The sequence below is a fragment of the Danio rerio genome, chromosome 6, assembly GCF_052040795.2.
Source record: "Danio rerio strain M-AB ecotype USA chromosome 6, GRCz13ab, whole genome shotgun sequence".
NCBI lineage: Eukaryota > Metazoa > Chordata > Actinopteri > Cypriniformes > Danionidae > Danio > Danio rerio.
Window position 1 is genome coordinate 43,196,696 of NC_141026.1, and position 16,095 is coordinate 43,212,790.

Genomic DNA, 16,095 nt, shown 5'->3' on the forward strand with positions numbered 1-16,095 from the left:
GGTTTAAATGAGCAGTTAGAAAAGCTAAAATTGTGCAGGAGCTGAATTACTTTTCTGATGAACAGTTGATTATATTTTTATATATATATATATATATATATATATATATATATATATATATATATATATATATATATATATATATATATATATATATTTATACGTGTCTGTGTGTAAACGCTTACATTTTTCAATTATTTACTTTTTGGCTATTCAGGGATATGTACAGGGTTTCTACAGGTTTCATCGTCAAATTTAACACTTTTAAAGGCCTTTTTAAAATGATTATGGATGAAATTTTAGGCTTAAACAAGGCTAAACGCTAAGGATTTTTTCAAATGGCCCAGTTAATACATTAAAAAAATCATAAAAACAACTGTTATTGTAAGGAAGATAATTAAACCATATATATATGAATAGAAATCTAAACAGAGTTAATAAATAAACTTAGTAATTGGATGGGTGTTGGTCCAATTGGGTAGCTTTAGACATAGGAAATTTAAGACCGATTTAAAATGATTTAATACCTACAACACAATATTTTGGTGAATTTAAGACTTTTAAGGGCTAAAATTAGGTGGCGCAGCCTCTCAGCAAGAAGGTTGCTGGTTCGAGCCTTGGCCGGGTCAGTTGGCTTTCCTCTGGAGTTTGCATGTTCTCCCCGTGTTCGTGTGGGTTTCCCCCACAGTCCAAAAACATGCACAATAAGTGAATTGGATAAAAAAAAATTGTCCATAGTGTATGTGTGTGAATGAGTGTGTATGGGTGTTTACCGGTGATGGGTTGCACTGAAGGGCATCCACTGCATAAAAAAACATGTGCTGGATAAGTTGGCGGTTCATTCCACTGTGGCGACCCCAGATTAATAAAGGGACTAAGCCGAAAAGAAATTGAATGAATGAATAAGGCCTAAAATTTGGATTTCGAATTGTAAGACTTTAAGACCCTGCGAATACCCTGTACGTAAACATGAGAAAACTATCTATGAATAAAAAAATAGATTAAACTTCAGAATAACGACAACCAGAATGTTGCTAAAATACACATTTAATGACACACAATAATGAAAACATAACAAATACATAAATTATAGTGAACAAGTAAATATGTCTCAGAACTCAAATCATTCCCAGTTGATTTAATTTTTTGTTCTCCCCTCATTCGGTTCTCCAGGTGTCTCTCTCTCCAGAATCATGTCAGACAGTACATCCTGCACTCCACTCATATGTTCAGACTGAGTTTGCTCTCTGGTATCTGCGTCTAAGGTCATCCGGACATTGCTCTGCATGTACATCCCAGATTTCCTGATTTTGCGGGCAGTCTTGCGAAAGTGATTAATAGCTTGTAAGACACTGTCTGCAGTCCAGTGTTGTCGAGTGAGTGCGTTCTCTACCTTGAAGGGTCCATCTCGTGTTCTTCGCACTTTAGTACAGACCGCAGAGGCCCGCAACTCCAGTCCAACCTCGTGAATCAATTTACGCAGATACTTCTGAGTCTCATTAACACACCGGACCTCTGAAAATTAGCAGATTTTAAAGAACATTGGTTTTTGGCTCAACAAATATAGCTGATTTAAAGTCACATTTATGTAAATTCATCATTCAGTGTACTAACCCAAAGTAAAATGAGGTGGATTAAATTTTATGCATCGCAGGCCAGTCAAAATAGGTGGGCTTTTACCATCAGGATACAATAAACCTCTCGCTGCAAGCTCATAAGCCTCCTGAGTTTGCAGGTCCACTTGAGAATATCTGAATATAGATATAATATGATTCTCAGAAATATAGAATGAATTAAGCAATGTGGAAATGTAGGCTAATATTTTTAAAGTGTCTCACGTGATCAAGGCTTTCTGATTGGATCCCTGTAACATGGCAAGAACTCTTTCCAGCTTATCATGGGTAATATGGTCTGAAAAAAGCAATGTAGACACAAACTAATTCAACATTGCAGCGGAAGGACATCAGCTGCGTAAAACATTGGCTGTATAAGTTGGCAGTTCATTCTGCTGTGGTGACTCCGGATTAATAAACGGACTAAGATGAAAAGAAAATGAATGAATGTTTACAAATATTCAGAAATTGAACAAAATTTTCTCTAGAGCAAACAGTTGTAAGTTTTGCTGTAAGTTATCTCCTAGTGCCTTTGTGATGTTTTTTATATGGTGTAACAGCTGCTAACAACTCTGAAATTGTACTTAGCTGTTGCTAGCTACTAGATTGAGTGTCACTGGCAATACATTTAGTTGACTTTATAGCAAGATGCTCTTCACCTGTGAAGCTTTTTAAGGTGCTGGTTGTTGCATTTCCTCATGCTGCGGCAACATTTCAGCGACAGCTCTTACAAATGATCTGTTTTTGTTCGGTGTCTGTGACTTTGAACCAAAATATTCCCATATTACCAACGTGCCTTTATTCTTTGATATGAATTAGTCTATTAATGCTACTGAAGCGGCAGACATCATCATCCCACTTGTCCGCGCTTTCCTGTTTATTTGATTTATTGTGGGTGTTTCGCATGGCTCGGTTGTGCAATTCTGATTGGGCAGAACAAAAGTGAGTTCACTCAATTTGCTATTAAGTCTGTCACACAAAATTTGCTTGACTGGGGGAAATAATACAATCTATATATATATATTTCATATCGCAGACTCTTGCAATTAGCTAATCGCAACGTTTCAAATCACGATTCAATTTCAATTAATCACACAGCCCTATTTCATACATAATGGAATTTGTAAAGCGGTTCAGTACTGCCCACATGTTTGAAATATACTTGCGGTGGTAGCCGGACTAAAACACACCTTTTACCCACACCACATAAAAAGTTAACTATATGCAACAAACAACACACAATTAGATTTTAACACTATTTTTATTAATATCCGTTTTAAACTTTTTCTTTTTAATGGGTTAAAGTAAAATAAAATAAAAAATAAATATTAAAAAATTATTTTATGCTATCCATGTGCACCCACTGACAGGTAAACTCTGCTTCTCTCTATTTCTCATTCAAGTTCAGGTTGGTTTATTGACATGACATTTTGTGCAGTATTACCAAAGCATTTTAGATATGTAAAAAAATGTAATATATTGACATCATCAAATTAATTATATATACAGCAAATGAGAAATAAATGACAGAAAAAAAGAATAAACAAGACAATATCTTTAAAATATTATAATTACAAGAATGAAACGTGTAGATTATTCAAATAAGACAAACAAGTTTATTACCCATTTACAATAGTATACAAATGTTCTGCAGCCAATTTGGATGTAATGTCGTCCTCGCAGAGTATTTAGTCAAGTTTTTTTTGTGTTGTTTAGATTTAATAATTAATTATTTAATATTTTTCTTGCTCTAGCAGCTGTGCACATAAAATTAATGACAGCTTAAAAAACAAAACCAAAACCAAATCCCGGACATTTTAGAGGATTTAAAAACTCCACCCGAAGGCAAAAAGGTGTGGGTCTCTGTGGGTCTGCAGAACATGTGAGACTGTCTGTGGGAGTTTTGACAGTTCTCGTGCACACAGAACGAGCAGTACGAAATGGGTAAAGGATCGAAGAATATCCACTACTTAATCGCTCACAGATGTTTGTTTATATTGGGCAGATACAAAAAAAGTTTAAAAGGATGATAATAATAGTAAAAAAAAAAGGTGTCACTAAATATACCTGGGCAGCCCGTCCAAGTAAAGTCTATGTGTGGTAAGCACTGCAGTTTCTTGATATTAAGGTTAATAATTTTGATAGTGTAATAAACATATTACCATATGTAGTTTTCTCAATGACCCGACCAGTGTGACTGAAATTATCGGTGGCTTTTCCAAACTCGCCCTCAATCGTATAGTCCTTCATATATAAAATAAACACAACAGTTATTATAAAATTATTGCCATAAATGTATGTATAGTAAACATCTACAGGGTTAAGTTAAAAATCAGATAGTATAAAATAAAAATCTATTAGTTAAATATACAGTAGTCAACATATGAAGTGGATCAAATTTTTTTTTTCCAAAATTGTCCTAAAACAAGAATGGGTGCTGTTCAATATTTTTAGGACATCTTGATTAAAGGTGATGAACCAATTCAAGTGTTGACTAGTATATCAATTTAGGACAAATATAAAAATAAGCAATGAATGCATCCAACAGAATAGCATTAAAAAAAAAAACTTTACCCTGGTTACATGTGATTTGCACAGATTCTCCAGGACACTATTTCCTTTCCCAACACCTAATACTGAGACAAAGAAATCAGAGAACTGAGCATCGAGAACATTACATATTTAAACACTTCATAATTTAGGGTTTGAATTGTTTGGTCACCTAACACTCCAGAAGAAAAGGCATCCAATCGATGACCAACTCCAACATGAACCTTGTGAAACTGAGGACCTGTCACTGCAAAAGACGATAAACAGAGTTTTTATTCGGAAGTTAACAGTGCATGGCTAACTCACAGACATGCGTAATTCAGAAGGGTTCAATGGATCAAAAATCTAAATCTAGATTGGGTATGAGGAGGGATCCGGGCAGTAGGGAGTGAGAAGGGTGTGCAACTTATTTGAGGACCGGGAGGGAGACACGCGGTTTCCGGGAGACTATCACTCGTTTGCGGGCATTATGAGTCCCGCAAATGCATAAAGACTTCCGGAACTTCCGGGTGACTTGGGACGTCTGAAAATCAGGTTTAACAACTATAGTGAGACGCAATCCTGCGGTACATCCTTCATAAACTCTCCGACGTACACTGCTCTCTGCCTGGAGTTCAGAGGAGCGCATCACAGCATGTGGATGTATGTGGCTGTGTCTGTGTGTGTGTGGTTACGTGATGTGCGTTTTCGGCGGACGGAGGGCTGTTCAGAAATGGTAGGTAAAATGTTGTGGACGTGGATCATTTTAGTTCTAAAATGCCATTTTAAAACTAAGACGTATTAGTGTAAACAGGGCCTGAGTGTGTATTTTTCGCAAGTGGATTTGCGACGGGGGTGGGGCGATGGATTGCGATGCCGGCTCAGCATCGTGTTGTCTATTGGCCATCGGTGATGGACGACGGCATCGTCTATCGGCCCAACCCTAATTAAGATAAACTTTTGTTAAATAAACCAACTGAAACAGGTACAAAGGATTTTTTTATATCTACACTTAGGGACTCTATATCTCCTACTAATCAATTTTGTAGCATTAATTCAATCAATTACATAAAATTTGTTTTCTAAATAATAATATTATAAATGAAAACAAATATAAAATTCCTTACTATTACATGTATATTTTAAAAGAAATACATTTGAAGATATTTGACACTTTTAATAAGCATATCAATAAGAAAGACAAGTCTTGCAGTGGATGTACAATATATTTGTGACATGAATTAACAATTTCTTCACTTCATCACTGATATTAGTGTGAATCCCAATTAAAAATGTAAATATAATATGATTAATATTCCTATTGTTATAGTATTAAAAATTCACTAATTTAGATAAGTCAAAAATAGGCAATGACTCCTACTTCCTATTTTTTTTGTTTGTTTGTTTGCTGGACTGACTGATTTCGAGGTGAAATGTGATCTGGACATGTTCTTGTAAGTGTTCTCCACTAACCTAAAGGATGATCTGCCAGAGAAGGAACCATAGATGGAGATAAAATGAGCTCTTTGGAGGTGCTGTTTTCTCCACTGGACAGAAGCTGAAACTGCACTTCACGCCGAGGAGCTGCTGGAGGACTGGAGTTCAGCGCTTCAAATACAGATTAATCATTAATCATAATCACATTCCTCCATAATTTACCACAGCTACAAACAGTCGTTATCTACAATAATTTACTGTACACATGACGCAAACACTACCTTTGAGAAAATTGCTTTCTATGGTGTCACGAACAAGTTTCCAATGAACTCCCTGTGGTTTGTACACCGCAAACAGACCGTCCATTTTGCGAAAAAGACGTAACGTTACGGCCTGCGTGGCCATCTTCATCAGAAGCGAATTGGACAAGCATAAGTGGAATAAAAATAAAATGTGACCGAAATGACTTCAGACAGGGAAGCAGCGATTTCACATGTTGTTGTGTTGAAATTCCGGGTGATTTTCTTCTTCTGCTGATGTTACAGCACCACGGTCGCTTCAGCGTCCTCTACTGGACCAGGGTCTGCAGCGCCTCATGATAAAACAACGTGCCAAGGTATGAAGCTTAAAGACATTGTACAAATATATTCACTCGCAAACTTTTAATTAATCTCCCATTATGCATTACACTATCTTCTTCCTGTTATAACTGTCTTAAAATACAGTAGTGCAGAGCAAACGGAGGAAATACCACATGCTAGTAGTTTTCTAGCAATGTGTAAACACCTCGTTAAATTATAAATATTTTATTGTATACGCCACATTAAAATTCCAACATCAATATATTTGTGTTGTTACGTAGTTTCATAAAAAGCTGCAAAGAATGAGTGTAACTCGAAGTTGAGTTGGACATTAAAGTCATCACCAGTAACTTGTGTCTAACGTTAGATTTAATAAGTAGTTTGCTTTGGCAACTATTAAAAAATCTAGTGAGCAATTCCAGCGTTATGGATGTGACGTTTGCAGTCAAATCTCTTAACTAAAATTCACAGAGAAAGTATATAACATTATATTGAAACATCTGTTTATTTTGTAAAACAACTAATCACAGAGTTATAGGAGCATTTTTATATTTTAAACGAAGAAAATAAACATGCGTTATGGATGTGATGAAAAAAGTTATATAGCTAGTTTACAGTCTACAACATACTTTGTAACATTCTGTGAATGAAACTGCACAACCCAAAATAAACCATGCTAATCAACAGGAGAAGATTCGGCTGTTCAGAACAAAAATGATTGATTTTGTTTTATTTGACATTTTCGCATTTATAAGAAAAAAGTTTTCACCGTTATGGATGTGCTAAATATGAAACTGCCACTTGTGTGACTTTTGTAAATCAAATATAATTGTTTGAAAACATTGACAAAGACATTTTTTGTATTTTTAAAGCACTCTAAAATACAAGCCTACAAAAAAAAAAAAAAACCACGCAGAAACAATTTAGCTAATTTGCAGAAAATGTTTTTTTTTATGACAAGGTTGACATTTGCATGCAATTGTGTATTACGAAACATAAAGTTTTACACTAAACTTTAATTACAAGTTACAGTTATGGTTAGTTCCATTTTTTTCAATCTAAAAGAAATACTGCAATATTTGTTGCAAGAAATCTGCATTTTAACGTGCAGCAAAATGGACGTTAAAATTTTGAGTGCTTAATTGATGTTTACCCCATATTCTTCATTTAACTTTTGTTTTTGTTGGGAAAACAACACAAACGTTGGTACGTTTTAGGCATATTAGGTGGTTTATTTAAAATTGTTATTAGAGATGCTCTGATCAGTATTTTTGCAGCCATAGTGAAGTCATAGTGAATGGCCGATACGGAGAACCGATTCTGATGCTTCAAGCTTTATAATGCATAAAACACATTTTCACTCTCATCAGGTATTTTAACTTATTCGCAGTCCTCACAGAGCCAGTATGAATATGCGGGAGACTTAAAGAGCTTTTGACAGAGGTCATACAGATGAATGAGACACTAGATCAGGCGTGGGCAATCTCGGTCCTGTAGGGCCGGTGTCCTGCACAGTTTAGCTCCAACTCTAATCAAACACACCTGCTTATAGATTTCTAGTGATCTTGAAGACAGTGGCTGCGTCCGAAACCGCCTACTACTCAGTAGGTACTGCATTGAATTTAACCGTACTACTCGGCCGTTAGAAAAGTACGTTCTATACAGTATGAATGTGAAAAGTATGAATGGAATTCGGACGTACTACATCCGCCATTTTGTCATGGTCACGTGACCTACCTGCGTCAATTGCGTCGCTTTACTCCCATTCATGAATTCGCTCGCGGGGCATCATGGGATAGCGCAGCATGCATGGGATGCACACTCTAGAATCTCGCCGGAAGTAGTAAGTCATCCGGGTACTTCTCGCATACTGTTTTTCGAATTCTATGAATTCGGACATACTACTTGGCTCGCATACTGATTTTAGCTTACTATATAGAATGGAAGTATGCTGTTTCGGACGCAGCCACTGATTAGCATGTTCAGGTGTGTTTGATTAGTGTTAGAGCTAAACTGTCCCTCCAGGACCGAGTTTGCCCACCGCTGCACTAGATAGACGATCATTTTGTTCACGTCACAGCAGCTCCAAACACTGGTTGCAACGAAGAGACCATCACTTGTGTGAGTCGCGCTAATAAACTGTAGGTTGCACCACATCTGTATGTATTTTAGCTGCTGTGGTGCGAGCACACTGATCGCTCATGCCCCCATACATCATTCATCTCCTCACGTGTTGTAGCTGCTGCATGTATAACCCAGGATGTTTGTTTATGTGTATGTGCCTAATTGTAAACTCATAGACAAACACTTGCAATTGGTTCATGAGATCGGTCAGGGATGCGTTTCCAAACTCGCAGCTGAACTATCATAGTACGATGCAACGTTTGGCAAAAGAACGATGTAGTGACGTGTTTCTTTGTTGCAGATCTATTGTTTAAACCATGTAAGTTATAACGTAAAATGCCCATAATGATGCTCTAAACAGGGTGGAGTAACAACTTCTTCAGAGAAGAACCCCATAATTTCTTAGTGCAAATTCTATTGTTTTACACGCACATGCATTTAAAAAAAAATCCAATCTTAGTTTGAGTAAAAACATGCACTGGTTTTCCATATTAATTGAAATGTATGTAAATGGCACATATTGAGCCTGTATTTCCTTTACAAATATTATTGAAAATGTTATATATTCTATTCTAAAACATAAAAGCACTTACAAAAGCTAACATGTGTTCAAATATCATATATAAATAAATAATGAGGCTATTTATTAAGTTATTTAATAAATAACCTAATAACTTATATAAGCTATTTATTCATTCATTAATTTTCTTTTCGGCTTAGTCCCTTTATTAATCCGGGGTCGCCACAGTGGAATGAACCGCCAACTTATCCAGCACGTTTTTACGTAGCAGATGCCCTCATTCACACACACATACACTACGGACAATTTAGCCTATTCAATTCACATGTACCGCATGTCCTCACAGAAATGCCAAAAGAGCCGAGGCTCGAACCAGCGACCTTCTTGCTGTGAGGCGACAGCACTACCTTCTGCGCCACTGCATCGCCATAAGCTATTTATTATTTATTAAATTTAATATTAATTATTTATTAGAAAATGAAAAAAATCATACTTTAATAACAATATTAATAATATTAATGATGACGTCTATTATTATTATTATTATTATTATTATTATTATTATTATTATCATTATTATTATTAAAATAGGATATTGTTTATTTCATTTCAATTTTTTGAATGGTCAACTTTTACAATTTGACACATGCAAACCACTGCATAAATGTTCTCACCAACAGACCCATGTTATATACAGTAGGCTACAGATAGGCTACTTAATAAATAATTAAAAGCATTAACATATGCTTTCTTTTTTTTTCTTTTTTTTCACAAGGTTTGGAGACGTAAAATAAAATTCTGCTTTTAAATTATAGGTCATTATTTAAAATGAGCCATGAGCTAGGACTGTGTTCCAAATGGCATCAATGTTTTCCAAAGGAGCGCAATTGTAAACATGAAGATCACTAAAATTGAACTGTAAAATGCTTTGAAAGCAAATTACATCTAAGAGAGATGACTTTAATGCTTTATTTAAAAAATCATTCCAAGTTTAAATGTTAGAATGTTCTAAACGGATAGGGCATAGGGGGAATAAGTGGGAATAGAACACAGCCAGGAACTATCTTTCTAACTACAGCTCCAGAGGTGTAGTTGCAAGCTTAGAAGTTTGCGACGCAGTTTGCGAATGTTTGTTGGAACACCGGATTTGAGAAACACCAAATCAACAAACTATGTTTGCAACGACATAACTTGTGGCCTTAGTTGACTAACGATGGATTTCGGAAATGCACCCCTGATCAGTGAGTACCGATCGAGTCATTAAATGTGATTACTGGCCGATACCGATTGGAGCATCCTTAAATATTATTATTTTAGTGTATTTTATTAGTATGCTGGTTTCAAACAGTTAATTCCTCTTGAACTTGAATAATACGATAAAATCTATCTCAATTAAATTACTACTGTAAACTAAAATCTAGTTTTATTTTATTTTGGTTGGAAAGTGAACGTAATGAAAGCAAACTGACACAAGATTTAGGAAGCACACATTTTTTGTGTTTCTTTCTGTTTAATAATGCAAACCTTAAACACCTGTCCTATATATTTATCAGAAAAGAAACTCTAGTTTGAAGTATTGTTTGAGAGGTTTGTATTGTTTGTTGTTTAGTACATTTCAATCAAGGGTTATATGTATGTTTTCAATGTGAATGTCGCTATGGTTGAGATTCATAAACACAAATCAGCCGATGAATGTACGAGTGAAGTCAGCTGTTTTCTTTTGTAAAGATACTATGAAAGATTTGTCTGTCCAATGCCATCGCCTATTGACAGAGCAGGTGTGGTTCATATTACAAAAAATACACACAATCGAAAGGGTAAATATTACAGTTTACACAATATCCACATCATGCCCTTTTTAACGCATAGAATTGTAACCAAATGCCAGTTATATAATAAAGGTGTTCAAACAAGTAAACAATATAACAATTTATTGTGCGTTCATTAGCCCTGATTGTGCATTTGTATGATGTCGCAAAGAATGTATATTACACAAAATGAAACTTTTTGACCTACATAATTTTATAATTATTTAGCATATAGTTAATTTACCGTCAGTCACAATTAGTCCTACAATAAATCACTTATATCTACGGGTCTATCAAATTCCAGCTCATTAAAAATATATTTTTATTGGTTTAATGGTTTACTGTGAGGGCAAGTTGTACATGTTGAATCTGAAAAACAGCTGATAAAGGTGAGTAATGGGGTAGCAAAGGAAAATCTTGGTGTTTCTCAATCGTTTATGACCTGTCCCCGATAAAAGAGCATGGTTTATTACATGTACACGTTGGCTTACTTTGCAAAATTGCTATTATTGCATTTTTTGCTTTTGATTTGTATTCATCTTATACCAGACCAACCTTACTGAATGAATAGATAACTTAAATTATTATTCTGACTTAAAATATTTAAAGATTTTAAAAAGTGTATTTAGGCAGAGAAAGATTATTAGATATAATAATAAACATTTTAAAGGGTCATTTTAAATCATGAATTATTTACAAATATAAGTGTAATAAATGTGCATGCAATCAGTTATTGTAAAAATTTAATTATACATATTTTTTTTTCTTCTTTTCTTCATATATACATATCTTTTGCCATTTTATGTACTTTCTAACCTGGTTTGATGAACTGATGAAAATAATTAGCCAAAAGTGTTCAAACAAATGAAAGGAAATTAAGTTTTGAACTTTCATTATGCTACAGTTGAAAATGGAAATATATTTAAATATGTTCCTGTTACAGGACAAAGCTTCTTCCTTATCGTACCTAATCCTAACAGAAAGTGCTATACAAATAAAGCTTCACTAAATTTACAGGACTGAAAATAAATAGAAGGTATGATCTAATACTTTGTAAACATACAACCATATTCTCTGACCTTTCATTAATTTCTCTCCAAACACAGAACAGATGATCATATCCCATCATAAGGAATTGTTTTAAACTTCTCACGGTTCACTGTGCATTGACATGAGTTCATAAAGCTAAAAAAAAGTATGCCATTGCTTTCTTCCCATTTTTTGTCACATAAAAGCCAGTGAATATAAGTTACATAACTGAGCTGTCACTAACCAACACAATGACGAGACGGAGTATGATGACCTTTACTTTGATGACGCTCTTTATTTGCTTAAAATCACTGTATATTATATGTCATGTTGGGTGGAGGAGTATTTTATTAGGCAGTAACATTACTATATATGACCAATTAAAATATTAGTTAAATAGCAAGTAAGAATAAGTCATTTACAAGGCAAATCAGACAACTAACAATTTTCTAAAGATCAAGGTCAATGCTTAGTCATATTTAAATGTAGTTTAACAGGAGTAAAAGAGCAATATTTCATAACTTACATATATTCTGATATCCAGGGTATATACATTTCTGAAATGAGATATTTAAAAAAGGATATGATCAAAATTAGACAGCAGTTTCAGATTTCTCGCTGTTATTGATGTTAATCTGAATCTGATGATCTTTTTTTTTTTAATAATCTGACCCTGTTTACCTGGCAGGGTCAGTTTTCTCTGACTGAAAGATGGTCGCTGGTCATTCCAAATTTGTGATTTTGAGAATATTGCATTCTTACAATATCACTATGTCACTGTAGTCCAAACTTCCTATCAGCAGAAAGAGTCAAACCCTAGAGTGGCCTTTTCCGTGGTGCATGATGTGTCGATTGAAAACTGATTCAAAGTTCACTTTGGTCCAGTGGAAAACATAATGTTCACATTCAAACAGGTAAAGCAGGAATTTGAAGTTGAAAACACTGAAATAATGAAATGGCAGGCCACAGTCCTGACCTAAATCTAATTGATGTGTGGTGATGTCCAATGAGAGACTAGTAAAATGTGAAAGCTTAAAATCCTGTAAGAGACTAGTAAAATCCTGTGAGAGATTAATGATGTCCTGTGAGAGCCTAAAGTCGTGTGAGAGACCAGTGATATCCTGTAAGAAATTATCAAAGTTCTTTGAGATATTTGTAAAGTCCTTTTAAGAGACTGGTGAAGTCCTGTCAGAGCCGAATGATGTCTTTTGAGAGACTAGTAATGATCTGTGAGAGAATTATCATTTCCTGTAGCTGCCTGCAGTCAAAGCAAGGCTATTTACACTTTAAACTCATATGTGACTGCTGTAATCTGCATTTTTTTGGTCGTAATCTTTCTTCCTGCTACAATAATACCTGTTCCCTGATTCTGATTAGATTTTTGATGTTTAAGCACCTTTATTTTTTTTCTGGAAAACACTGTTTTATTAGCTCTACTACACTCAAAAATATTAAGGCCTGACAAATAAGATGGATGTATTGTGATTGCATGTACATTTTCTATTCATCTGGATTACATACTTGTAAGATAATTAAGCTAATAAACTTTATGTGATTGATACTTGTTAGTTTAACATATATGAAACATGTAAGAACAGGATTTATGTAACAATATTTAATGTATTTATGTAATAATAACCAATTAAGTACTAATATTCTCCCATCCAATCAATGTGCTTCCCCGGAGTAAATCCAAGGAGCTGCATTAATTTGCAACTGACCCAGAATATTAAGTAAACCTTATCTCATCTCATATTGAGCTAATTAGATCTGTTTTTTTACAGCTACAAATATTTTTACCATATTCATATTTTTTAACTGAGTAAATCTAATAGTATTCAATTTTAACAGATTTAGTTTGATTGTAAGGAATCTGACGACATACATTATTTAAAAAACTGACAAATTAAATCAAATTAAAAGCTTACAGTTAATGATAAACTCAATTGTGATTCATTTTTCGAGTGTAGTACAACCAGAAATCAAATACCTTCAAATGTTGAATGATGATTTCATTAAAAATAACACTGTGTTTCTTCTCACAGTGAACTGAACATCAAGTGCCTCAAGCAACGAATCTTAAACCTGTTTAAAAAAATAAAAGCATGTCACGGTCCCTACAGGATTATTTGACAGACATTTATGCACCTGCCATTTACTGCTATTGCATATCTCTATTGTTTTCTGGCTGGAATGTTCAGAACATACACATCTGAACACATAAGGGAGTGAGCAGCAGGTGTGATGGCGTGATTCAGAACAAGCACAACGTATTCATAGCAGATTTAAGGGGTGATTTATGATACGTCCTGACCAAAGCGTGTCTATTTTGCTCGCTAATTTAAAATGGAGCGTGACTGTGAGCAATTAGGCTTCTTTGTGTGGAAGTACATGGTAAGCTGCAAATCCCTCAATCGAGATGCTGAGGCGATTGAGCCAAGAGGACAAATGAGAGTGTTTGTCACACCTCGGCCACTTCCATAGCGTCTGTCTATGCTGGAAGTGAGTTATGCCTACAATGGAATTACAGTTTTTCTGTACATTAATATTAAATATGTTAAATTAAAACTTGACTTTAGCATTAAAAATAGCAGATAACAGCTATTTTTTTACTGGAATCAGTGAAGAGAATGATAACATTTAATGATTTAACTTTTAGAAAAAGTTACATATTAATACATTTTGCTTTTAATATATGCATGTGTGAATGAATAACTAATTCTGTATAATTTAAAAGCCTTTTGAGAAAATGGGGACATGGAGATGTTTACTTATGTCAATATACAAGTATCCAGATACGCTGTACATACAGTAAGCTACTATTGCTAACTAATACTTATTCATAAATAGTTAAAAGTGACATTTCTTTTTTGCTAATAAGTTTATTAAATATTACAACTACATTGTAATTAACATTTAGACAGTGATATGTGGCTCCAGAAACTGTAGTAGTGTTAATGCTAGTAAATAAAAATATACACTCACCGGCCACTTTATTAGGTACACCTGTTCGATTGTTCGTTAATGCAAATTTCTAATCGGTCAATCACATGGCAGCAACTCAATGCATTTAGGCATGTAGACATTGTCAAGACAATCTGCTGCAATTCACACAGAGCATCAGAATGGGAAAGTAAGGTGATTTAAGTGACTTGGCATGGTTGTTGGTGCCAGACAGGCTTGTCTGAGTATTTTAGAAACTGCTGATCTACCGGGATTTTCACGTACCACCATCTCTAGGGTTTACAGAAATGGTCCGAAAAGAGAAATTATCCAATGAGTGGCAGTTCTCAGGGTGCAAATGCCTTGTTGATGCCGGAGGTCAGAGGAGAATGATGATAGAAAGGCAACAGTAACTCAAATAACCCCCCATACAATTGAGGTATGCAGAAGAGCATCTCTGTTTGCACAACACATCAAATCTGGAGGGGTGTGCTACAGCAGCAGAAGACCACATCTGGTGCCACTCCTATCAGCTAAGAACAGGAAACTGAGGCTACAATTTGCACAGACTCGCCAAAATTAGACAATAGAACATTGGAAAAACGTTGCCTGGTCTGATGAGTCTCGATTTCTGCTGCCACATTCGGATGGTAGGGTCAGAATTTGGTGTCAACAACAAGAAAGCATGGATCCATCCTGCTTTGTATTAGCGGTTCATGTTGATGGTAGTGGTGCAATGGTGTGGGGGATATTTTCTTATCACAGTTTGGTCCCATTATTCGAGTATTGTTGCTGATCATGTCCATCTCTTTATGACCACATGACCACAGTGTACTCATCTTCTGATGGCTACTTCCAGAAGAATGACGCACCATGTTATAAAGCACAAATCATCTCAGACTAATTTTTTGAACATGACAATGAGTTCACTGTCTTCAAATGGCCTCCACAGTAACCAGATTTCAATCCAATAGAGCACCTTTGAGATGTGGTGGAATGGGAGACAAACAGTAACTGTGTGATGCTATCATGTCAATATGGACCAAAATCTCTGAGGAATATTTCCAGTACCTTGTCTAATCTATGCCACGAAGGATTAAACAGTTTTGAAGGCAAAAGTGGGTCCAACTGTAGTTAAAGGTACAGTAAAGTGGTTGATGAGTGTAGAGCTCTATTTACTAAACGTAAATGGTCTAAGTACATGTGTTCTTATGTCTCTCTTGCTGCTCATTTTGGCCAGGACACTGCTGTAAAAAGAGATTATTAATCTCAATCTTTTTCAGATTAAACAAAAGTTGAATAAATGAAAAAAAAGCGACTCATTATAAGTAATCATTTTATTATGTAATTAAATAAGTCTTAAATGACACTTGCAATAAGGTTAATAGTCCTTTATTGAATTAAAGGGATAGTTCACCCAAAAATGAAAATTTCCTCACAATTTATTTACACTTTTTTTCTGAAAACTTTTCTGAATTTCCGTTATATGTTGAACGCAAAAGAAAATAGTC

The 16,095-nt window shown here is 34.9% G+C and overlaps 2 protein-coding genes across 8 annotated transcripts in view; one reads left to right on the top strand and one right to left on the bottom strand.

The window, feature by feature from the left end:
- Nucleotides 1-1,029: 1,029 nt before the first annotated feature.
- trub2 (TruB pseudouridine (psi) synthase family member 2) lies at nt 1,030-6,111 on the bottom strand. 2 transcript variants are annotated; one of them, XM_087255388.1, is made up of 9 exons: nt 5,861-6,111; nt 5,616-5,750; nt 4,336-4,410; nt 4,188-4,249; nt 3,776-3,857; nt 1,839-1,911; nt 1,615-1,751; nt 1,394-1,515; nt 1,030-1,321 (listed from the first exon to the last, which is right to left on the bottom strand). In XM_087255388.1, the coding sequence occupies exons 1-9, from the start codon at nt 5,988-5,990 to the stop codon at nt 1,139-1,141; spliced, it is 999 nt and encodes a 332-aa protein (XP_087111514.1). In that variant the 5' UTR covers nt 5,991-6,111; the 3' UTR covers nt 1,030-1,138.
- A 23-nt stretch (nt 6,112-6,134) lies between these two features.
- Nucleotides 6,135-16,095, top strand: part of entpd8 (ectonucleoside triphosphate diphosphohydrolase 8) — a 28,788-nt gene continuing 18,827 nt past the window's right edge. For 4 of the 6 annotated variants that reach the window (XM_087255389.1, XM_087255394.1, XM_087255390.1 and 1 more), the window contains exon 1: nt 6,135-6,195. The gene's annotated coding sequence lies outside the window, so the exon portion shown is untranslated. Of the gene's footprint in view, nt 6,196-12,329; nt 12,556-16,095 lie in introns of all 6 variants that reach the window. The other 2 variants (XM_087255392.1, XM_087255391.1) reach the window with 2 other exon arrangements.